This window comes from Podarcis bocagei (assembly GCF_964188305.1).
Source record: "Podarcis bocagei genome assembly, chromosome: 6".
NCBI classification, from domain to species: Eukaryota; Metazoa; Chordata; class Lepidosauria; order Squamata; family Lacertidae; genus Podarcis; species Podarcis bocagei.
In genome coordinates, this window is record NC_138130.1 from 42,451,749 (window position 1) to 42,475,710 (window position 23,962).

At 41.2% G+C, this 23,962-nt stretch overlaps 1 protein-coding gene and 1 long non-coding RNA gene across 3 annotated transcripts in view; one reads left to right on the top strand and one right to left on the bottom strand.

Annotated features, from left to right (window-relative positions):
* Positions 1-19,828, bottom strand: part of RPS6KA3 (ribosomal protein S6 kinase A3) — a 42,126-nt gene extending 22,298 nt beyond the window's left edge. For both annotated transcript variants that reach the window (XM_081199438.1, XM_081199437.1), the window contains exons 1-4: positions 19,701-19,828; positions 10,005-10,061; positions 3,421-3,537; positions 1,265-1,346 (exon numbers count right to left, since the gene is read on the bottom strand). In XM_081199438.1, coding sequence (XP_081055564.1) covers positions 1,265-1,346; positions 3,421-3,537; positions 10,005-10,061; positions 19,701-19,781 — 337 coding nt within the window. In that variant the 5' untranslated portion in view covers positions 19,782-19,828. The remainder of the gene's footprint in view (positions 1-1,264; positions 1,347-3,420; positions 3,538-10,004; positions 10,062-19,700) is intronic.
* A 206-nt stretch (positions 19,829-20,034) lies between these two features.
* LOC308589914 lies at positions 20,035-21,210 on the top strand. Its single transcript, XR_014009545.1, has 2 exons — positions 20,035-20,172; positions 20,982-21,210. It is a non-coding gene; the product is annotated as an uncharacterized lncRNA (long non-coding RNA).
* Positions 21,211-23,962: the final 2,752 nt, after the last annotated feature.

Genomic DNA, 23,962 nt, shown 5'->3' on the forward strand with positions numbered 1-23,962 from the left:
AAAAATATGTACTGTAGTGTACTTTACTGTAGCTCTCAAGGACTTTCTTCTCAATTTCTAGCATATTTCCCAAAAAGGGTGATCACCATAACTTTATTCCAGTGTCTAAGTACTGATGGAAGGATTTGTAGTATATATTATTCAACAACTAGCAAATTCATCACCCTGACAATTTTCCATTGTCTGTCACTAAATACATACTATGCAATAAAAAAACTTGCAAAAAGAAATCAGGCATCTGTTGCATAAAGCAAGAGTACTGAATTTACATTATGAGTGCGAATTCTAAAACCAGAGCCAAGAAACTAAGTGCATTCAAATTCTATTTGCTCTATTTACAATTATTGTTTCTAAGCACTCATTCTAGCAAAACCATCAAGATGTGAACATAGTCCACATGAAGATGCCTGTAAAACTGTTGCACCGGGAAAATATTCAGTGCCATACACCCTATGTTATGGTGGATATGTATTTTTAGCCTCCAAACGCAGGCTATATTCATGTATAGCCCAACCCTAAGATTAACATTATTGCTAATAATTTGTTACTTATTATTAAATTTGTATACCACCCTATACCTGCAGATCTCTGGACTGTTCACAACCATAAAGTATCAGTGAACCAAACAGGTCTTATTTCCCAGCAAACATGCATAGCAAAATGTTTAGAAGCATTCATAATGTAAAAAAAAGTACAAGAAAAACAGCTAATAAGCAAAACCCATGACAAATAGGTGACTGAAAAAGACACCACTGTGTGTAAATTTAGATGCAGAGTCATCTAAATTTAGGTGCAGATTCCAGGGAACAAAAGCAAGGTTGTCTAAATATGAGCAAGTATCAAGTGAATGAAAGTGCCTCAATGGGTTCTAACTTTTTCACATATGCAGTTACTTTTCAAAATCTCATTCTTGATGGGGCTATATAAATAATTAAATATATATATTTTCCAGTTGGATTGTATTGCCCTGAATATATGAAGTGCTCTCATTTTTAAAGGGTACGGGGTTAAAGTTATCCCAAGATTATGTAGAAGCTCAGCCATCAAGTCAACATTAGAAAATGCAATTGTTTGAATTCTTAGTTCCTGTAGTCCTTCATCGCACAACTGCCAGATTCAGACAGACAGACAAAAGGATTTTTCTAGTACCTTCCTTTTACTATCAGCTCCTCCCCCACATCTCATTGCACTGCCAGTCTCTTGCAACAATGTTTCAATATATTATTCTTAAAACAATTATATTTAAATAAATCATGTAATTTACCCTTGAGTGTTGCTTTTTTTAGCACCTTCATTGCATACAGCTGTCTTGCATCTGATCCTGAGATTTTTTTTACAAGGAATACCTGTATTAAACACATGAAACAATTCTATTACAAAGATCCAACACACATTGAACAGACCCAGGGTAAGAACATATCTGTGCACATACAGAAACATCAATCTCACATACCCATGCATGCTTGCATGCGTGAACACCTGTCATATCTCGAGTCCCAATATGTAATATCTCTAATCTTTATCCTTGATTTTGAGAGCATCTATGCTACACAAACATACCTTTGTTAAATGAATGCAAACAGTAAGGCAGGCATTATTCCACTTCTCACACAATTCCACTTCTCTACATACTTTTAAAAAGCTGCATGTGAATAAGACTCCGGCCCCAATTATATAAAAGCAGGTGCACTTTCAGTATAATTTCACATTCCTAACTCACTAAGTATTTCACTTGCTACAGCAAGGCTACTAGACTAGAAGGAGGGTACACTTCCTACCAGTAACTTACAGAAACCAAGTGCAAGGAGCAGAGGAAATTGGATGCCAACGTCTTAAATAAGATTGAACAGTCTTTTATCAAACCAAATTCCTTGAAAGGGTAACAGCAGTGAATAACAGAGCAAGCCAAACCCTGGCCGGAGAGTTGCAGAGACACTGCTACATCGGCAGCCTCATTGCTCATGCTGGTCAGGGCAAAAGCACAGCCGTCTGGCTAGATATCATCAAGTGATGGCAGTGGAGATGGCTCAGGATCCAGGGAATCCCTATCAGTTCAGCCACTTGCCCTCCCTGGAACACTCCACTTACAGACATCTCACAGCTTACAGCAAGTCAGAAGTTTGTTGGGGGGTGAACAGGAAGCCCAGCATCAGTGAAGGTGTTGCGGGCTGAGGGAGAATCTCTGCCCAGCTCACCCCCCGTGGCAGGTCAGAGACTTAGACTGAGCCCTTAGTCAAGAGGAGTTTATTTAAAGACGGCCACTCAGACCTTTTTTGCATTTAAATGTTGAATGAAGAAAATGTTTTGTTGTAAAATACAGTGGTACCTCGGGTTACAGAAGCTTCAGGTTACAGACTCCGCCAACCCAGAAATAGTACCTCGGGTTAAGAACTTTGCTTCAGGATGAGAACAGAAATTGTGCTCCGGCGGTGCGGCAGCAGCGGGAGGCCCCATTAGCTAAAGTGGTGCTTCAGGTTAAGAACAGTTTCAGGTTAAGAACGGACCTCTGGAATGAATTAATTTCTTAACCAGAGGTACCACTGTGCTCATCTTTGGCCACAGAATTCTGTGAGTGGTAGTTAGCTCAGCTGGTTAGAGTGTGGTGCTGATAATGCCAAGGTCACAAGTTCAATCCCCATAGGGACTACCTGCATGTTCCTGCAGTTCAAGGGGCTGGACTAGATGACCCTTGGGGTCCCTTCAAACCCTACAATACTTTTATACTACACAAAGCTCAGTAGAATATTTGCACAGTTGAGGGGAAAATTTATGTCAAGCGTCTAACTCTGAAAAAGAAAATCAACACCACATACTACCATGGCAATCCTAGAAATATGCCTTAGTTCAAGAAATGTAAGTTTCCTTCCAATTGTGTCGAAGTATTAAAATAGGCAACTAAAGCAATTTCATTTTGCTCAGAGACCAATGCTTTTAGTTGCTTTAATGCTGGTGGACGTAGGTCAAGAATATATAGGTTTTCATCACTGACACATTGAAGACTGTCAAAATATGAACTAGATACAAAATATATGCATACTTTAATTCATCCTTGAAAAGATATAGGGTGAGGCTGGATTCTAGTGATATTCAGAGTAGACCAACCAGAATTATTTCAGTGGGTTTACTCTGAGAATGACTAAAACTGAATATCCCTCCACAGCATAAATATTAAGGTGATCTAGTGAAAAATATGTTTAATTTATACTGTTCACTGAAAAAATATGACAATAAGTATTCCTGCATATATGAATGTGAGCTAGGGCAGCAAACTAGGAGACAATTAAGGAGATTAGAACAAAAGATTCAAGAGGTGGTATTACAGAAACAGAGCATCTATTTTGGGAATTCTGGTTAGTGCTGGCTCAGGCAAGCCATCTGAGCACCATGACAGCTGGTATCAATTCCAGAGGTCCGTCTTACCTTTCCAAAAGACCCCTGTCCTAGCACTTTAAGGAGTTCAAATTGTGAAGGGTCTGCTTTTTCATGTCCTTCCTTGACGTGATATGTTATTGCAATCTCTTTAATATTGCCTTCTTCCTGCAAAGAAAACAAGAATAAAGCTCTCATTTTTATGTTTGGAATTCATGCCTGGAATATTCATCCTAGGCTGGTATTTAACTATTCACAGATGAAAGCAATTGTAATGGATAAAAGCCAACAAAGAAAAATATATATTCATTAAGTCCAATGTTGGTACCACTAGGAAAAACAGGAATGTAGAATTTCCACAAAAGTTTGGTTTACTTCATGCTTGGGAAAACCACCAACTGAGGAATGAAAGATACCAAACTGCCAGATTTTTATAGAGTAGGGAAATACAAAATAACAGAAGGAAGCTTAGTTATGAACAGTTTCTTTTTTCCAAATTAAGAAAATAAAAAGCGGAAAATAGTCATCTGGCATATTCAGCTACCTAGTAAAAATACTAAGTTTAGGTCATTATCGTATGCCACTTTTAAAATGTTTCTTCAACATTTTGCTTGTTTCTCAATATAGCATGTAGTCAGTACAGGAACAGCTCTAGTCACTCTTCAAAATCGCAGCTTCAGTTGTCTTGTCTAGGAGCTAATTCACACTTTATAAAAAAAGGGGAGAAAGCAGGAGAAAAGTGACTCACTTCTGCTCCTAGTGTTGTTTGCTAAGGGGTGGGGTGGGGATTTCTGGATGTCACCACTGCAAGTATCTGCAAGTCCCACCATGGACATTTACAGGAAAAGCAGAAGTGTGAGCCTCTTGGGCTTCTTCCTTTCCTGATTGTGTATTATGTGCAAACTGACTGGTGGTTCATGCATTGAAGAGGAAGGGCTTCCAAAACCATAATGGGTCTCTGCTCAACTCTCTCAAAGCATTGCTCCTAGCCTCCATAAGCAGTATTGATTTTATAGGATTATTTAATGCACAAAGTAAAAAGAAAAGAATTAATTACATCAAATAGTTTGTTCTCAACAATTGGTCACTTTTATATCTAATCATTCTTCCAAAGAGATCAGGCAGGGTAACATGCATTGAATTATCAGCTTTATCATTGCAATCTTTCTGTGAGGTAGGTGAGACTGAACCACTGTGACTTGCTTATTCCATTGAACCTCCTGGTTGAGTGGAGACTTGAACCTGGCCACAACTCACTATACATTTTATTGTTACACAGTAGGCAAAGCTCTTCCTATACATAAAAGGAGTTTTACAGTATTACAGTGGTACCTTGGGATGCAAACAGGATCCGTTCCAGAGCCCTGTTCGCATCCTGAACAGAACGTAAGACGCGACTGTGCGTCGCATTTCGTCGCTTCCGCGCATGCTCGTGACGTCATTTTGACCATCTGCGCATGCGCACGCGGGTGAAACCCGGAAGTAATGCGCTCCATTACTTCCGGGTCGCTGCGGAGCGCAACCCGAAAATACTTATCCTGAAGTGTATTTATCCTAAGGTATGACTGTATTATGGCCTTATAGTAAGCAACATACAAGTTGCACAACGACCAATAGTTAGAATGTCCGGCCATGCCTTGTTTTTACTTCAAGCTAAGCAGGGAGGGAGAATTAAAAAGAGCCATGTGTTAGAAGCAACAGTCAGAAGTAGAAGAACAGTAATAATTCAAGTAAATTGAACTAAAGGAAGGACAGGAGATGTAATAAAGGAGCAGGGAAGAAAGCAGCTATGTGTGTGGAAGAAAAATATATTTGCGGCTTCTGTGTTTCACAAGAGTGAAACTGAGTAATTGCAATCCTTTCAGCAGCTGGCTTTATTCTTCTTGCTGGCATGATGCAGAGTATACACATAGTGACAACAGGGAAGTGAAATATTATTGCATAATTTCAGAGATAATAAATTACTGTATACAGCACTCTCAGGGATCATATGTATTGGATTGTGCCCTAAATAAATCTATTGTGCGGCCAAATTTAGAAAGCCACATACAGTCGTGTTCTTGTAGCCCCATCTCAAAAAGAGCTAGAAAAGTACAGAAGAGGTCAAACAAGATGACAAAGGCACTGGAGCACCTTCCCTACAAGTACAGCAGCAGCACCGACACTTTGGAACTCCCTGCCTATTGATATAACACAGGCCCCTTCACTGTAGTGTTTTTTTGGCGTGTGCTGAAGACATTCTTATTTAGATAAGCCTACCCAGATGTTTAGAAAGTTTGCCTGATATTTGTTTTAGTCTACTTTATTGCCATTTTAGCATTCTGTATGTTTAAAACATTTTAGCATTCTGTATGTTGTACTTTTTATGTGTTATCTTTACTGTTTTATCATTTATGTAAACCACTTTAAGGTTTTTTTTATAATCTACAGATTCTATGAAATAAATAAGAAATAAAGTGTTCAGTGCATTTTAGTCAGGTTTTATAGAATTATGCATGATGCAGGAAAAGTAGGCACAGAATTTTTCTCCCTCACATTAGGGTGGTATTAAACTAAACTCACTGAAATTAAGATGGCTCAGGTCCCTTACTTTCAGTGGGTTTACTCTGAGTAAAACTTAGCTGAATACTATCTTTAGACTTCTGCATCATCCAGTGAGATTGACTGGTAGAAGATTCAGGGGACATAAAAGAAGGGAGTTCTTAATACAACACATTATTAATCTATGGTATTTCACCACCACAAGATGAAGTCATTGCTTAAGATAGATTTAAAATAATTAAGCAAATTTATGGAGGATAGAGTTAACAACAATGTGGCTAACAGATGTCGTTATGTCCCACTCTTCCTCCAAAAGGAGTCCAGGGTGGCTAACAATGTTCAACATAAAACGAAAGCTAAATGGAACAGTTGTTGTGTACTTCTGAACACCACATGCTGAGGACAAATAGTGAGGTAAGGGGTATAGCCATGATGCCTTATTATGGGCTTCCCAGAAGAAATCAACTGACTACTGCAGCAAACAGAATGCTTAAAAGAAGATATTTGGGGTAATCCAACTGGGCTTTTCTTGAGTTCTTACCCAGTACCAAACCATCTTCCCACACATGCACCAATCACAAGCATGGATATTTGTCATACTAGCGCCTGCAACCCTGCTCACTCCACTAACCAACCCTATTCCCATTCCCCCCACAATAACCACTATAACCACTTCCCCTTCTACTCCATGCAACTACTGAACTCGCTTTTCACTTTCCCAGCTCCATCTCTGAAGCCACTTCTCTCTTCTAATCTGCAGCCCCCTTCGCACCTGTTTTCACCTGAACCCACAAGCCTATACCTCCTGCTTCCCCTTTTTTGCGCAACCACCCCCCTTGCACACAAACCATCCCATGGTAGCCTCTTGCACCTATCTTGTCCCACACATTGCTACTAAATATCCTTTCCACCCAACTAGAAAGCCACCACCCACTCCTATTCTTCAGGTCCTTTCATGTCCCTGCTTTCATTTTCAACCCCATTCCCATGCCTCCTTTTCCATCATTGTTTTGCAAACCCTTTTGCTTAGTTGATATTCCTGCACTGCACGGGGTTAGAGACCAGGTGACCCTTGGGGTCCCTTCCCTTCCAACTCTACATTTCCATGATTCTCTCTTTCCCCCTTCCCCCCCTTCCCCTTACCTTTTTCAACTCAGCCTTGCACACAGACCACCCCCACTTCTATGCCTCGTCCTCTCTCCTGATCTGCACCCCACTTTGCACACACCCCATGATAACGTATGTTACTGAATCTTTAAAATGAATAAACTCTTAAGAGCAAACCTATCAGTTAGCTTGTTCAGTTGGAGAATGTTAAATTCAGTTGATGAATGTTATATGTATATTGTATGACTGTAGGGTGTTTGCTTGTTAATAAAACATGTTCTAAATTATTATGTTAGATCTGGAACTTAATGTTGAAGAAAATACATGGTACCAGGAGTGAAATACACTGTGTGAAGGTACTATGGATTATCTGAGGGCTTTGTATATCTCTCACACAAATGAATCAGCTGAAGAGTAGAAGAAGTTTGTGTATAGCAAGAAGCGAGGAACACCAAAAGGGGAAAAGAGGCTATTTTAAACAAAGAACAGCAGAGGTTTGAGTAAAGTAGGGATGGGAGGGTAAGTTTTTTAAGGAACTGTTATCACCTGTTGCTTGTTGCTCAGGGCTCCTTTGGGTAGAATAAAAAGAATTAAGAGATATGTTATGCCTGAATTGCTTTCATAATTTTAAGGGACCCAAAATGACTCTCTTGCCCAGGATCCCCACAGGCCACCACTGCATATTGCCTCCCCACAACAACTTGGGACTCTTGATTTTGGAAAAAGACAATGTCTTTTGACCAGTTTGATCACTATCAGTCTCTTTAACAGAAGAGTTGAGTAATGGGGGTGTTGAATGGACATGCCTGTAGGGATTGAAGCAACGTGTATCAGAGTAAGTAGGGTAGAAGTTAGAGAAATATGGAGCACTCCTCCCCACAAATATTCTAACCAGAGCCATGAAATTTTACAGGCCTTTAAGTAGCCATTAATGACAGATGTGCTGCTTTCTATTCTCCTTTACTTTATCATAACATCTGAAGTTGAAAATAGATCTAAATGGATTTTCTGGCCCCTTTCCATCCCAGAATGTTACATATGTAAAGAAGTTCTTGGCATATCATGCTAAACTCTGTCAAGAATCTGCAAAGTGTTAAGTTCTTTTATGAATGTCAGAGAATAGATTTCACGCATCTATCTGGTTTATAAAAAACACCCTTGTATGAAACAACTGGTTTGGGAAAATTCTAATATTTTATAGGTAAAATTATTATTTGTTTTTAATTATGGTGAAAACTCAGACAAGTGTTTATGTCTTTGATTCAGCTGTAAAGAATGTATGATTTTATCTTTGTGCTTGTCTCTTTGATCCAGCACAGTCATCCATCAGTAGAATGGAGAGCTGAACAATTTTGATTGATTCCCCTCCCACATTCCCAATATTTGTTCTAGGACAACATGGAAGGTAGGGTGGTGGTGGGGAGGGCTGCAGAGGAAAACTGACCAAAATATCTCCCTCCCTATCCTTTATATCATTTTAATTGCATCTTGGTAGTGGCACCACTTTCTGGAATTCTTGGCACTGAAATATCTAACTGATTTGAAATGTCTATTTGATTTATTTCCTACCTGCTATCATGCATTTGACCAAAACATTATTATAATTTAGCCTGAATCCAATGTTGTCTGTGCATGGGAAGAACACAATAACCACTTACACAACAACTTTCTTTCATCCCATTGCAGCCTCCCCCCCTCAAAATATGCTCTGGAGGGTTGGGGGGTCTTGTGGTCCTCTACTAATCAAAATAGCAATCTCCTATAACCACTTTCTGGGGTCTGCTCTTCATGAAGGACTGGAGCAACTTTAGAACAGTACCCTAGGTTGGTGAACAGTTCACCAGGACACGTGGAAGATTCCTACTTTCAGTGAGAACACTTCAGCTTAACTTTAAGTCTGTTATGTAAGGAATGAACTTACATAAAAAGTAACCTTGTTCCATTGGCCCACAGTAACACAGTACAGGTTACTGGATAATATTGTGGTTTTAAGAAACACATTCTGGCATAAATTCATCCTGCACATAATTTCTTTTTCCTCTACTCCTGAAGTCAGGGAATTATCTAGAATTCATTTTTCTCAATGGGTTATGGAACAAAGGTTGAGTTCTCCTAAGATAAACAGGACTTACAAACTAGTTATGCTGCAACCCGATACACAGTCACTGTGGCTTACATCTGAGTAAGTAAAGGGGAGGAGAAGGGCAGCACTAAAAAGAACAAGAACAAAGGAAGCAAAAGAGGCAGCAAAGTCTCAAAAAACCGTTGAAAGATCAATCTTTATGAATAGTAATAGTGTTGGTGGAACAAAAATGTCCACTGCATTTCATATGATAACAACTTCCCTCAGGAGCACAAGATTACAGTTCTCATATCAAGGCAACACTTCTCTCTTTTTTTTCTGAGTAGAGATGTCTAACACTGCACAGTTAAATGCCTGGGAAGTACCGCCTTCCTCTGATAATAGTTCACAAGAAGAAGAACTGAGGACCATGTTCCAAACTTAAAGTTTAAATTTAATGCAATACATTTTTTTTATTCTATTGCCACAAGCCAAACATGTATTTATGCATATTATATTCCATACAAGTACCACAAAACTGATATAAAAAATGAAGTAACTCGGCAGCAGTCAATGGATACAGCCATTCTAACTAGAGGAGTCACTACTACTTCATCAGCTCTGCTGAGATGCCAGCTCCATCAGCCGTTTCTTTTCCTTCAACAGCCATATGGCAATAGTCATAGGCATTCTTTCAGGATGCAATTGGGGGCAGGGATACAAGGGAAGCAAGGTGACAGCATAGGCTCAGCTGAGGCCCCAGCAATTTTTGGTTCCTCCTCTCTATTCCAGCCAGTCATTGTAAGAACTTTGTAACTAGTGCTTGATTTTGCTTTTGCCCTGAATATGTGCATGCATACTAGTTGGCTAAGCACCATAGGCTGAGACTGTCCAGGCAACATGTCAACACTCAGGTTTTACTTACTGATTGTGGATTCATCTCTTCTTCTCCCATAGGTTCATCCATGATTTGTTGGCCATTCTGCAAAAAAAGAAAGGATGTTCATAAAGCAACTAAAGTAGAAACATTTCTCTACATCTTATTAAAAATAACAAAACAATGGGTTATATTCAACTAAGTCTTACCCAAAGTATAACAATTGAAATTAATGAACCTAAGTTTGTCATGTCTATTAACAGCAATGAATCTACTCCATGGGTAGGCAAACTAAGGCCCGGGGCCCGGATCCAGTTCAATCGCCTTCTAAATCCGGCCTTCAGACGGTCCGGGAATCAGCGTATTTTTACATGAGTAGAATGTGTCCTTTTATTTAAAAAGCATCTCTGGGTTATTTGTGGGGCATAGGAATTCATTCATATATTTTTTTTCATATTTTTTTTCAAAATATAGTCCGGCCCCTCACAAGGTCTGAGGGACAGTGGACCGGCCCCCTGCTGAAAAAGTTTGCTGACCCCTGGTCTACTCTGAGTAGGACTAGCATTGGATAAAACTCAAAGTTATTTGCCAGTATCAATTACTATAAAAGATGGTTGCAACTACTGTCTTACTGGGCAGTGAATGGGGGGGGGGGACTTTCCAGAAAGAAAATAAGGTGTACAATTCTAAGCCACTAACTATTTAGAGCACTTATGACTAGAAGCCCATAGATCTGCAAAAAGCAAGATGAAGACAACAACCCATCATACAAAACAAACATTTAAACTGGACCTTGACAGTGGCAAAGGTGATGCAGCTCTATTGAAAATTATTGTGTTTTAAATAATATGTAAGTTCTATTACTGTGAAGTGAAGATAAAGAATAGAATTATAGGACTGCAATGCTTAATCCATTAGATATATCAATAAACCACTTTAAAAGTGGCCATTTAGACAGCAAGTACTATATTAAGGGGACTTTCCCTCTTATGCAAGATAAAATGCCTCATAAGATTTTTCCTCTCATATATATCACCTAAAAAAAATCAAATGATGTATGCTACTTGCTTCAGACCTTTTTTGGGGGGGGGCAATGTGTGAATTGAATCCATTAAAGTAATATCAGTCAAGTTTTACTGTGCAACCCACTGCATATCTATTTCATATCTTGGCTCTTGTATGGTTGGCTATCTTGTACTAAAAACACAGATATGAGTTGCCCTGGGACTGGAGAGTAGAAGGAAAACGCACTTTGGCTTTTGTCATTGCCCAGATGACCCAGGACCACTAAGAGACTGCCTCCCCTGCCTCCCAGGAGTAACATCAAGGCGATCGGAAGTCTAACCTGGCCCTAGTTCTCAGCCAGAGAAGCAGCAGCTGCAAGGGGCATGCCTGCCCCACTCCCTGCTTGAAAGAACACTGAGCCACAACTGCCTGCTGCCCTGGGAATGCAAAAACAAGGGGAAAGAACACCCCGACTCCATTCAGCGGCCACATGAACAAAATACACTAATTGCTATTCAAGAAAGAACACCAGCAGAGAAGATCAATCCAGCCCAACCTGGATAAAACTGTTTGTGGCCTTCACATAGGCATCTGGTTGACCAGCGCAAGAACAGACTGCTGGACTAGATGGGCCTCTGGCTCCTTTTAGTACCCTCTAGCAGTCTCACTATTTTGTTCCGGCCTTAAAGAACTGATATCTCTATATTTTCCAGTGTTCAAAACTCCCATTGTGCTAGGCACATTTTGTAATAGGGAATTTCATTAGTGTGAGCAGTTTCTGAGCTCTGGGTGCAGTACTGCATCTAAGATTTCAGATTAAAACTGCAGAGCTGAAGGAAAGGAGGTCCTTTTTCTGCCTCTCCACTTCCAGCTACTCTCTGAAGGCTGGAGAAGAGACCCTCTTAAGAATATTAGAGGGGTGAGCAGGGGAAAATGTGAAAAATGATATATTTTAGCTGCAGTTCATTCATTTTCAGCTTTGTATTCTTGTTATAAAAAAGCATGCCTAGACATTCTGTTGTTGCGCCCATAATCTAGGTTTAAGGTGCCATTTATCTCCTAGCTTTCATATCTCAGTGTCTAATACTGATCTTTTCCCTTTATTCTCCTTTCCTTGTATACCTTGCATTTGCCATTTGTACGCCTGATGGCTAGACTTCTCTCTCTCTCTCTTTTTAAAGTCACTTTAGGAAACAATAATTGCCTGAAAATCAGTATAAGAAGAGAAGAGAAGAAGAGTTTGGATTTGATATCCCGCCTTTCACTCCCCTTCAGGAGTCTCAAAGCGGCTAACATTCTCCTTTCCCTTCCTCCCCCACAACAGACACTCTGTGAGGTGAGTGGGGCTGAGAGACTTCAGAGAAGTGTGACTGGCCCAAGGTCACCCAGCAGCTGCATGTGGAGGAGCAGAGACACGAACCCGGTTTCCCAGATTACGTGACTACCGCTCTTAACCAATACACCACACTGGTAAACATACAGGAAATAAAATAGGTAAATAATTTGTGTACAATAGGATAACAGGTTGAGAGCAAGTTCCCCCAGCCTGCACACTCAAGGGCAGGGGTTGGCAACCTAAGGCCCATGGGCTGGGGGTCGTTTAACCAGCCCACGAGCCGCCCATGAACCACCAAGCTGCCTGCACAGTGAGTCCCCATGTGCTGTGCTAAACTGGCACTGTATGGGAACTCGCGTCTGTGGTGCCAGAAATCGCGGGCGGGTGCACTCACACACGCGATCTGGCCCACAGAGGGATCTCTGTTGGAGTGAACCGGCCCAGGCGAGGTAAATCTTGCTGACCCCTGCTCAAGGATCTAAGCAGCACTAAAGCAGCAGCCATGTTAGCTGGAGCACAGCATTTGTCTACCAACCTCTCATCCAGACTTGGCTGCTCAAAGGAAGTTACTCTAAAACACTTCCTAGGATGACACTGCTTTAAAGCAAAATATCAAGATGGGTGTATTTCAGTGTGACTTGGCACTGGGAACTGCCAAAGATAAGAAGCACTGCATTTATCAACACCTTCCCAGAAACAAACAGAAGCCTCTGTATGACTCTCCTCTTTCTTCAGACCCTACTTACTAATTTCCACTTACTTAAACCAGGCAGTTATCCAACTTTCAATGTCAAAGATGGCAAAGCAGCCTTCGCCACCTGACGCAAAACCAAGAGATGTAGATTTTAACAATTTCTTATCACTTTGTTGTCTGGGTAACCCAAAGAAACACACCAGGCTCTTACTCATCCTCGTGAATCCAAATCAAAATACACTACAGACTACTAAAATATTGCTTTCCTCCAGCAAGAGTTCATTTTATATAAAAACATTTAAAGTGATGTGAAGAAAATTTAGAGCACAATTCCTTACACTTTTAATGTGTAGCATCATTATCACATTAGGAACATTAGTAGTATTCCAAGTAAAACTCGTGGAACACATATTTGCACTAACTTCTATATGATTCTACATTACTTTTAGCAGCATATAATTGCCTTGCTCACAAGGGACACCCAGCAAGAATGAGCTGCATGTACCAGACTCTAATCTGTCTTATGATTTGGCTAGTAAATCAGACTAGTGAAGGGCTGGTCGCGAAAGGTGATTCATTATAGCCAGTCATTTTCTCCAGCAGGATGAGTGTACTGAAATGACACATTGCCAAAGACTGTTTAGCCCTCTGGTGTGTTCATCACCACATATTAGTCTTACTCTAAAACAGATACAGATAGATGTATAACATGTTTACATCAGTAACAACTGAAAGATTGCAGTGGGGCTAAGTTGTAGAAGAAAGTAAGTAAAAAATAAGTCAATTTACAATGGTTTTCCATATTAGAAAATATTGTCTAGATGTTTCAATACAAGATAAATCACAAAATTCCAAGTATTACAGTTGCTAGTGTAATCTGGCATTTCAAATACCTGACTGCACAGTATGAAAACAATCAAATAATTGGAAAAATAATGCAAGTTACAATACAAGGAAGATTGCAAACTTATTTTATCTTGCAACCTTTCTGGTAAAAGATTTGAGTGTAAAAGCTATGCAGGTCAAAGGTCATTAACAGGAAAAATGATATTTTGTAGGTATATGTATCGTTTAACATTTTTTTGAATTTTGTACTAAGAGCAATGTACCTATCACAGTAAATAATACGGTGTTACCTCGGGTTAAGAACTTAATTCGTTCATGAGGTCCATGCTTAACCTGAAACTGTTCTTAACCTGAAGCACCACTTTAGCTAATGGGGCCTCCTGCTGCCGCCGCGCCTTCGGAGCACGATTTCTGTTCTCATCCTGAAGCAAAGTTCTTAACCCGAGGTACTATTTCTGGGTTAGCAGAGTCTGTAACCTGAAGCGTCTGTAACCTAAGGTACCACTGTACTGTCTTTACAATGATCATGTTCAGACACAACTACAGGTAATCAATTAGCCTATGCATGAGCCACGTGAAAGTGCATGAAAACTGAGCTCCTCCCTTCCTCTGTCAGGGAAACAAACCATGGAGTGGCAGGCTTAGCAATACTCCAAACCAGTGCTTGTGGGTTGTTTCTCTCAAAACAGACCACAATTCTGAAGCCAAGTTTTTTTCTTGGTTGCCCACTGCCCAATCATGCTTTGGGGGGGGGGGGTAAGCAAGCTATGTGTGCTGGTTCAGACATAATGCAAAGCCAGTAGTTTCCCTGAAGCTTCAACAGTAGAGCTCAGCATACTCACACTTCAATGTGGCTTGCGCACAGGTTAATTTGGCTAACTGCAGTTAAGAGTGCAGAAATGATATATCACTACAATGAGCCAGATATTTTTGGAAAACGCTGAAGACAGCTATTAGTAAGGGCTTCATTTTTTTCTATTTGCAGCCTAATTATATTCATATTTACTCAGAAGTAGTCATGTTAATTTCAACAGAACTTACTCCTAGGTGAATATGCTTAGGGCTGAATCCCTAAGTTATATTTTTGTTTCTCTCAAACTGCTTACTGCTCCATATTTTTCGCTCCATATTTATTTCTTAAAACTGAAGATGAAGAGGATGATGTAAACAACATCTATACTTCACTCAGGCACAGCAATGGTTACAGTTAATGTTTTTTTTAAAAATTTTTCTTTCACTGATTTGTACATCTTACTTTTTACAGCTGTGTTCTCAAAAATTAATAAACATATTTTTTCAATTGCTCCTTGTAGGTTTAAATGCTGTTTTTTAGGTAATTCATAAGCAAATCATTGGATTAACTGGTAATGCACATTCTAGTGTGTTTTCAATTCTATAACCTTCAAGCAAGAAACTGAAATCTCTCACAATGCCGCCCTGCAAATATAGCATCTTGTTCGTTTACATTTCCGGCATTTTACAGGAACATATACATGTTTGTTTAAAATGTCAGTTTAAAAGTTGCAACACAGCTCTGTACACATTCTTCTTTGCTACCGTATTTGCTTCAGCTAGGAGGGCATAGTATCTCCACAAGGTTGTTGCAAGGATATTGGTGGTGAGAATAGCAGCTTGCCACAACCCATGACAATACAATAGGAAAGTGTGCCAGGGATGAAAAGTATGATCAGTTTAAAGGCACCTAGAACAGATTCCAAGCCCCATTTGATAGCACACAATTGTCTGCATAGGTTATGGTACCACCAGCCCTCTATCAATATGACAAGCGCTTTCCCTACTGACAGTCTCAATAAAAGGCAAAGAAGCAATTTTTCAGAAAGGGGCTTATTCTCACTTCAAACCATTAAATACTACAATTTGCCTTCTTAAAACATTTTGATATAAGCAAATACTATAGCCATGATTAAATACTTACATGATGAAAACACTTAAAATATAATTAGAAGGTTTTAAAATAAAGTAATGCACACTTTCCCCATCTCTCCAGCCAGCCATCTACACACAATGTGCTTTTGTCCTGTATTCCACTAAGCAAAATGGCTTTGAGTTACTGTTATAATCTTTTTTCCCTTCCCTAACATCCATTTTTGATGAGAGTCATGCATTTGGGACAAAAAAAAATTAACCTCACCTATCTGGGGTCTGAACTGGCTGTGACTGACAAAGGAATGAGACCAAAATGATCAGGAGGAGGATGGAGCCACTTCCTTATGTGGAAAGGTTGCGGTTTTTAGTTTAGAGAAAAGCCAAGTAAGAGGCAGCATGATCAAAGTGTATAAATCTATACATGCTATGGAAAAAGTGGATAGAAAAAAGTTTCTCTCATAACACTAGAATTTGGGGATATTCAGTGAAGCTGAATGTTGGAAGATTCAGCACAGACAAATGAAAGTACCTTCTTCCTTCAATGAATAATTATACTATGGATTTCACTCCCACAAGAGGTAGCGATGGCCACCATCTTGGATGGCTGTAAAACAAATTCCTGGTGAATAAGGCTATGTTCAACCTCTGCTGTCAGAGATAGTATGTTTCTGGGTATCAGTTAGTGGAAACCACAGACATCTGGTTGGGTACTGAGAGAACAGGATGTGGACAAATGGGTCACTGGCCTGATTCAGTGGGCTGTTCTCGTGTTCATAACCAACTCTAGTTGCAGCTCAGACTGGAGTTTTGAGAATTAATTAATTTCACTTAACCAAATGAAACTGGATATATTTAATTCTTTATGCAAAGAAATCCAGAGGCTTTTGGGTCACAATCATGTCTTAAACAAGCATTGTTCCTAATTACCAAGGTCTATCACTACAAGCATTCCCAAGCAATATTATTATTTATTCATTAATTTAAATCACACTACTGTCTTGAAAGAATAGGGTGGGAAAAAACACTTTTAATTATTTCACATCAAAAGTACTTTTTTGAAAGATGCACTCTTCCACATGGGATCTACCTAGAAGTTTCTTCCATGGAGCAGCATACCATATTATGTTTGAAACCCTTATAAGTGCATTGGTTCCCTAGCGTATAACATCTCTACACCAAGGTTAGTCACAATCAGGAATATGTGGAGCTGGCAAAGATTATCTGGATGAGCAGATACTCCTGGTAGTGAGCAATTTTATCATTATAAACAAAAATAGCTAAGTTTCTGACCTGGCTGCAGACCACATTGTGATCTGCCTGCCTGGTGTGAAGACTGCAAATGTCATTCATCATCTAGAGAGGCTGGTAGATGGTGCTGGAGAGAAGTCAGTGGTCATGCTGTATCCTGGCACCAATGGCATGGGCTAATGTAGTCATGCTCCAACCCCCATCAGCCCCAGTTAGCATGGACAATGGCTAGGGATGTACTCCAGTAATTTCTGGAGGGCATCATGCTGGCTACCCTTGATATAGCTGGGAATGCCTCTGGCTAATTAAACGATCTATTTGGGGGGGGGGGTTGTTACTATGCTATGCATTTATATGTTTTGGAAAGGAGGCCTGGGGGTGTGGAGGGGCACCAAAAAAGGTATCAAGGGCCACATGCAGTCCTTGAGCCACATGTTTGACTGCCCTGCTATAAATAAGGGGGGACGGACATGACAGAACTGCATAAAATTGTGCAAACTATTCTTCACATAGTTCATAGTTAAATGCTTTAAAAGGGGAATTAAACAAATTCATGGAAAGTAAGACCATCAACTAGCCATAATGACTTTATTCTATCTTCACTGTAGGAGTAGTAGGTCTCTGAAAACCAGCCAGTGACGATCATGAATAGAAAAATACTGTTGTACTCATGTCCTGCCGCTGGGATTTCCATAAGCATCTGGTGAGAAAAGAATGTTGGCCTGGACAGACATTTGGTCTGATCCAGTGGGGTTGCTTTTATGTTCTTAGATGCTGCACATAACAAGCACAACACGGATCATAAGCATCTTTCAAACATTATGCTTAGCTCCTGGAATGATATTTAGACATACTATTTGGTTGTCTCCATAGGGGAACTGATATATTTCAATAGGCTGCAATGATACGTCATCCGTAGAAGTACAGTTAAAATGCTTTATTGTTATTACACCTCTGAGGCAAATGGTTTTTTAAAAAAACAAACTCTTTATGGAACGAAGTGTTATAAACACAAATACTGTTGCTCTACTTATCAGCCTAAGTCAAAAAGAACAGAATACTTCGGGATTTAACAAAGCTAGAAACAGGGTAATTTAATTATGCCAAATTATCACAACACCTTATTACTACTAATAAAAGGAACCACTTGATGAAACAGCAGAGAGGTTTTCTCAGAACCATACCCTGAAAGCTACTACTACTTAAGCTAGATTATCTAAACTTGATCAAACCACAAGCATGCTGCTTCAACTACATAAAGTACATTGCTTCTTGGATCATGAGAACTTGGGGGGGGGGGGGATGGAGACGGATGACCACCAGTTCCTATATTGGTGCCTTGCTTTCAGCGGAAGCAGGATATGAGGACTTCTCCTTTTAAAAATGAGAAAAGAAAAAACTTGCTCTCATGTGCAAACTGTTCTTACTGCCTGGTTACAGACCTGTACATGGAGGAAGTTGAGCATCCGGTCAAAATGAGGGGGAAGGGAGGGAGGAAGAGACAGTAGCCGGGGAAAGTAACCGAACACCATCAAAAAGAACAAAAGCTGCCAAGTCATTCAACCCTTCAGTTTCTACAGCAGATCTGACAATCTGACAGTAACCCACTCCACAACCACCTAACCCAGATGTTCTTGGCTTCATAAAGGTGCTGTATCCTGGCTGCACCTTATGAAGTGGAAAGAGGAAAGATGATTACTGAGATATTCCGAAGCTTAACACTATTTAACTCCTCCTCCAGCAAATTTCAGAACAGTAGTAGTAGCATTGGCTATAGATGGTAAAGTCCCTTTGCTCCCACCCTCTTTTGATTTTCTTAACCCTCTGGCCTTGCCTTGACCAGCAGTCAGGGGTCTCGCCCCCTCCACTTCCCCTGACTATCGTCCCTTGCAAACAAATGGAATAAGGAGGCTGTTCGAAATCAGCAGCATTAGCGGTATGGATCAGCATGTTTCTTCCCTAAGGTGAAAAAAAAAACTATCACAAAACAGATCTGTTTCAGTAAAGAGAGAAGAGAAGGGCATAGGCACCCTCTCACATACTTTATCTCCCTCCTCCTCCCCAACAGGGAGATCCCACAAAATTCCTTTCAAAGGAAGGCAGAGGTAAACTGTGCCCTCTCCATTACGCCAGAGATCTCAACGCCACTGCGTACAGAGATACCGTCCTGCCGCCAAAAGAAATTTATTCTCCGAACCGCGGCGATCAAGACGGGAAGAGGGGTTTTGTGTGCCAGAAGAGTTGCCCACACCACTCTCTCCCCCGCCGCCAAGCAAGCCATTACTAATACGGATTTTAAATATCCTGTCGCTGAAAAGGGTGAGAGTCGGAAACGCGCCCCTTCGTGACTCGCTGCCCCCGAGAGCGGCGAGGGCGAGAGAGGGAAGCGGACTTGGCTAATCTGGAGTAAAGGAGCGAAGGGGGGTGAGGCGGGAGAGGAGCGACAGAGCAGGCGGCCAAGGGGGCCACGAAGAGCCCCCAGACGGGCAAGGGGGCTGCCCTGCCTCGCATGGGGCACTTGGAAGAAAGAGGAAGCGGACGCCGGTCTCCAAGCCGGGGCGGAAGCAGAGCGACAAAACGTTCCCCTTTCCCCAGGACGGGCTTTTAATTCTCCCCCCGCCTTCTGACGGGCTCGCCCTCCGGGGCTCAGCGGCGGCGGCAGCAGGGGGTGCTGTAGCCGGGACTCGGCGCCCGCTCCCCGGCCGGCCGGCCGCTCAGGTCGCCTTACCTCGGCGCTGCTGCTGCTGCTCTCCGCCGCGCTCTCCACAGCCATTTTCTGCCAGGGGTCCGCCAGCTGCGCTAACGGCATCTTCCCGCTTTAACTTCCGAGCTCCCCCCACCTGGAGCCGCCGCTGCCCAACAGTCTCTCGCTCAGGCTCCGGGTCAGGATTCCTCCTCCTGGCCAAGGCGAGGGCACTGCCGGGACACTCACGCTCCCAACCCCCGCACTGGGGGCGGAGGACGAGGCGGAGCTGCCACGCGCGGGCGACGGAGAGAACTGGGCTCGGAAGAAGCCGCTGCCGGGCAGAGCCAACCTCCCGACGTCCAGCAGGGCTACTGCTACTACTGCCGCCGCCGCTACTCACTCCGCTTCCGCTCCCAACATGGCGGCCCCCAAGCCGTACCTGCCTGTCAAGCCGAGGCCTGGTGGCGTCATCCCCGAGGGCGGGACTGGCCCAGCCAATGAGCGGCGAGCCCAGGTAGTAAAGGGACGGAGTCGCGGGCGCGCGGCCAGGCGATGGTTGCTCTGATCCCGTCGGGAGTGACTGGCTGGCGTGGGAGGGAGAGGCAGGCAGGCAGGCGGGGACTCCGGATACGTGACGAGGGGTTTGGTTTTTTTTCTCCTTTTTTGTCACGGTCACTTGAGCGAAGGGCGGGAGGCGGCGGGTTTATCCTCCGCGCGGGCAGCCTGGCTTTCTCCTGCGCCGCGGATGCCGCCCGCGAGCGTCACACCCCTCGAGCTGTACAAAAGCTTATCGTGTGTAGAGAGGCGATTGTGCGGCGTTTTCCTTCTACCCCCGGATGAACCAATCCGGCATAATTGCTATAGTGCCACCCCCGTGGCTATGACGGCAAAGTTTAGTAACCTTTCCGAGATAATCCGCGGGAAGCTGTTAGTTTTGTACGTATTCAGTATGACTATTCTGGAGTTTATTTTTTATTTTATTTTTTTAAAAAAGCTTCATAAAAGTTTTGTCTTAACAAAAAACCAAAACCCTGTTAACTCCGAACTAAAACTGGACTCTGCAACCCTGAACACATGTTAGATTTTAGAAGCCTTACAGGATTTTTCTTATAAAAGCATGGCTAAAGAGTCAACAAGGAATCCCAAATACTTGCAACACTGCCTCCACCTTCACATCCTGGCATTCTTAACTCATCCCTTGGGTTTCCGTCCAGTGTAGTTTATCCCTCTGATGAAATTTATATGACACACTATTCTACTTTGTTAATTTTAAAGAACCAGGTTTACGATTCTGTAAATAATTGTTTTTGTTTGATTTTGCAGTTGCTGAAAAGATGAAGAATCAGCAGAACAATCCCATGCAGTTGGGTGGGACTTTGTAATCGTATATTTCAAACAACATGCCTTCCCTGCACCTAAAAAAGAAATATGGTCCTCCTAAATTATGTGTTTAATAAATATAGGTAGAATTATGTTTATTATTGTATAAGCCTCTGTCTAATTACTTTCCACATTCTTGGGTTGAAAAAGAAAAATGAAAAAGGTTTTAAAATATATGTTTAAAAAGTATACTTCAGTGTGCATCCTTAGGACACTGTAGTTATCATTGTGTGATTCAATCATATACAGTACCAGCAAATTCATGTTGCACAACTATTGGAAATTGGGAGGTCTTCCACAACAAATCTACTTTCCCCAAAGACCTGACTTTTAGCAACATAAAAAGTGGTGGGGAAAGTTACTGGAAAGTGTGGGCTAACATTTGCTTTGATGCAACTGACATCCAACTTCCCTGCAAACTGATCAGGATGAATGTTCAGTAGACATCATCCAGAAGAGATCCACAGAGGGGCAGTACAATGGTACCTCGGGTTACATATGCTTCAGGTTACAGACTCCGCAAACCCAGAAATAGTATCTTGGGTTAAGAACTTTGCTTCAGGATGAGAACAGAAATCGTCGTGCTCTGGCGGCGCAGCAGGAGGCCCCATTAGCTAAAGTGGTGCTTCAGGTTAAGAACAGTTTCAGGTTAAGAACGGACCTCCAGAACGCATTAAGTACTTAACCCAAGGTACCACTGTATACAGGTCAACCCTCATCATTAAAACAAGATAGTCTTGGCTTCAATGCTGCCTATTCTAACGACTTTGAACATATTGAAACTTTTGAGTGAGCAATATGCTTAGGATTGCATCTCAATCCTCATTAACACTTAATTGGGAGGAACTTCCATTGAACACTGTAAGACTTCCTTCTGAGTAAGCATGCATAGGGTTGTGCTGTTAGGGTGCCACTATATCCGACAATGTCGTAGTCTGACTCAGGCAATGCTGAATACATTGGAAAGAGGAAAGACTTAAGACACAGAATGGAAGTTAGGAGCGAAGCCCTTCTAGCTGTGCTTTTCTCTCAAATACTCTTTTCGTTGTTGAGAACATAAGAAGAGCTTGCTGGAACAGGCTAATGACTCATCTAATCCAGCATCCTCTTGTCACAGTGGCCAACCAGAGGCCTGTGTTGTTTGTTTTGCTGTTTTGATCACAGATAGGTTTACTTCCAATTGCAGAGTTCTACTGAAACAAAAATAGTTTCCTGTCAAATACAAGTATGATGCATACTTTGAAGTTTCCCTAGTACCATCCTAACAAAAAGGTCTGCAGCCATTATAACTATTTCTTCTCTTGTGCATGACCACCAAGGAGGAAGATTAGTCTATTTGTTGATGGTTTTTAGGGTTTTTTTCTGACATGCAAGAAAACATGCAAAATACTGCCAGAGAATGGACACTTTGTTTGTTTGGCAATGCATAGTCTCTGTTCCTAGGAATGCATTGGGTCCAATGTGTGCATTATAAAATAGAAAAGGCAGTTATTACATATGGCACATCTTCTTCAAGACCAGTATTAAGCATTATATTTTTTGCCAATGAATTATTTCATTGAATACATATAATTAGTAGGAAACTGTTTATAAAATTCATAAGGTATGGGGGGTGTTAAAACGCATATCTGTTGGTTTAAATCTGTTGACTTAATTGTGACTTGCATACTGATTACAAACCCATTTATCTGGATCTGAGCTCAATTATAATCAACATTTATTTCCAAATAAATGACCAGGAGTGTTAAATTTTAGTATTTGTATCAGTAAACAGGGCACACTACATCTATTTTTACTGCAGTTTTATTTCAATTGAACTCAAAGTGACCAAGAATTACAAATAAAACATGAGGTGTTTCTCTATAAGGAAAATGATAAAATCCACAGGTGGCTTAATACCTTTATAGTAACAACAAAAATAACACAAAATAGAAATAAAGTTTTGGAGTTCTCTAGAACTCTTCACACTGCGGAGTGTTACACAAATCATGTTTTTCCCTACCCTGTTTCTTCCTCCTGCTAACATCTATCCTGATTGAAAATTGTGGAGAAATCAAAAGCTCACTCACTATCGTGTAATGTTTTGACTTTCCAAATGAAGATATTGCCCAATTGTGGATTTTGGAACCTTTGCAAAGTGCAAGAATGCTGGTTTGAGCAATTTGTGGTGGAGGAAAGGCAGGCTATATAGGAGGATGCTGTCTCAAGACATGACTGTACATGTTTTCTTCCATAGTGTACATGAGTTACCTATGATAGTTGTTCATTGCTGCTGAAACTGATGATAAATATGAGGATGGTGACAGGTAAGATCTCATTTGCAATCATCACGATCATTTTAGCATGTGAGTGGCTTCCTATGTTCTTGGCTTCCTGGAGTGTAATTGACATCCACCAGGAATTTAGAATTCCTGCCAGTGTTCTGATGTAATCTTGAGAATGTGGATGTGGGCGGGATTGTTGCAGCCTCAAATGGGAGTTCTAACAAAGTACATTTGAATAAACAAGGACGCTGCACTCCTATTTTTGATTCTGAGGCAAAGTGCTGTGCTGGAAGAGGCCCAGGGTCACACTTCTAAACTGCTTAAGGCTTGAATCCTAAATACACTTGCTAGGGAGTAAGCACCACTGAAAACAGTGGAATTTACTTCTAAGTAAATGTGTTTAGGATTGCACTGTAAAGCTCTATAGGAGACACGGCTTTCCTATGATACAATCTTCCTGAGGGGGGAAAAGGTAGCCATATGTTTGTACCTATATGTATAAAAACTTAAACTAAGGGAAACTTTGCCCTTCTAAACAATATCTAATAGCATTATTATTTTATTACATTTATATTTTGCCCTCCCTCCTAGCAACTCAAGACAGTGTACAGCTAGAGGATCACTGGTTTTCCACCTCGTAGGTTGTTGGACTCCATTTCC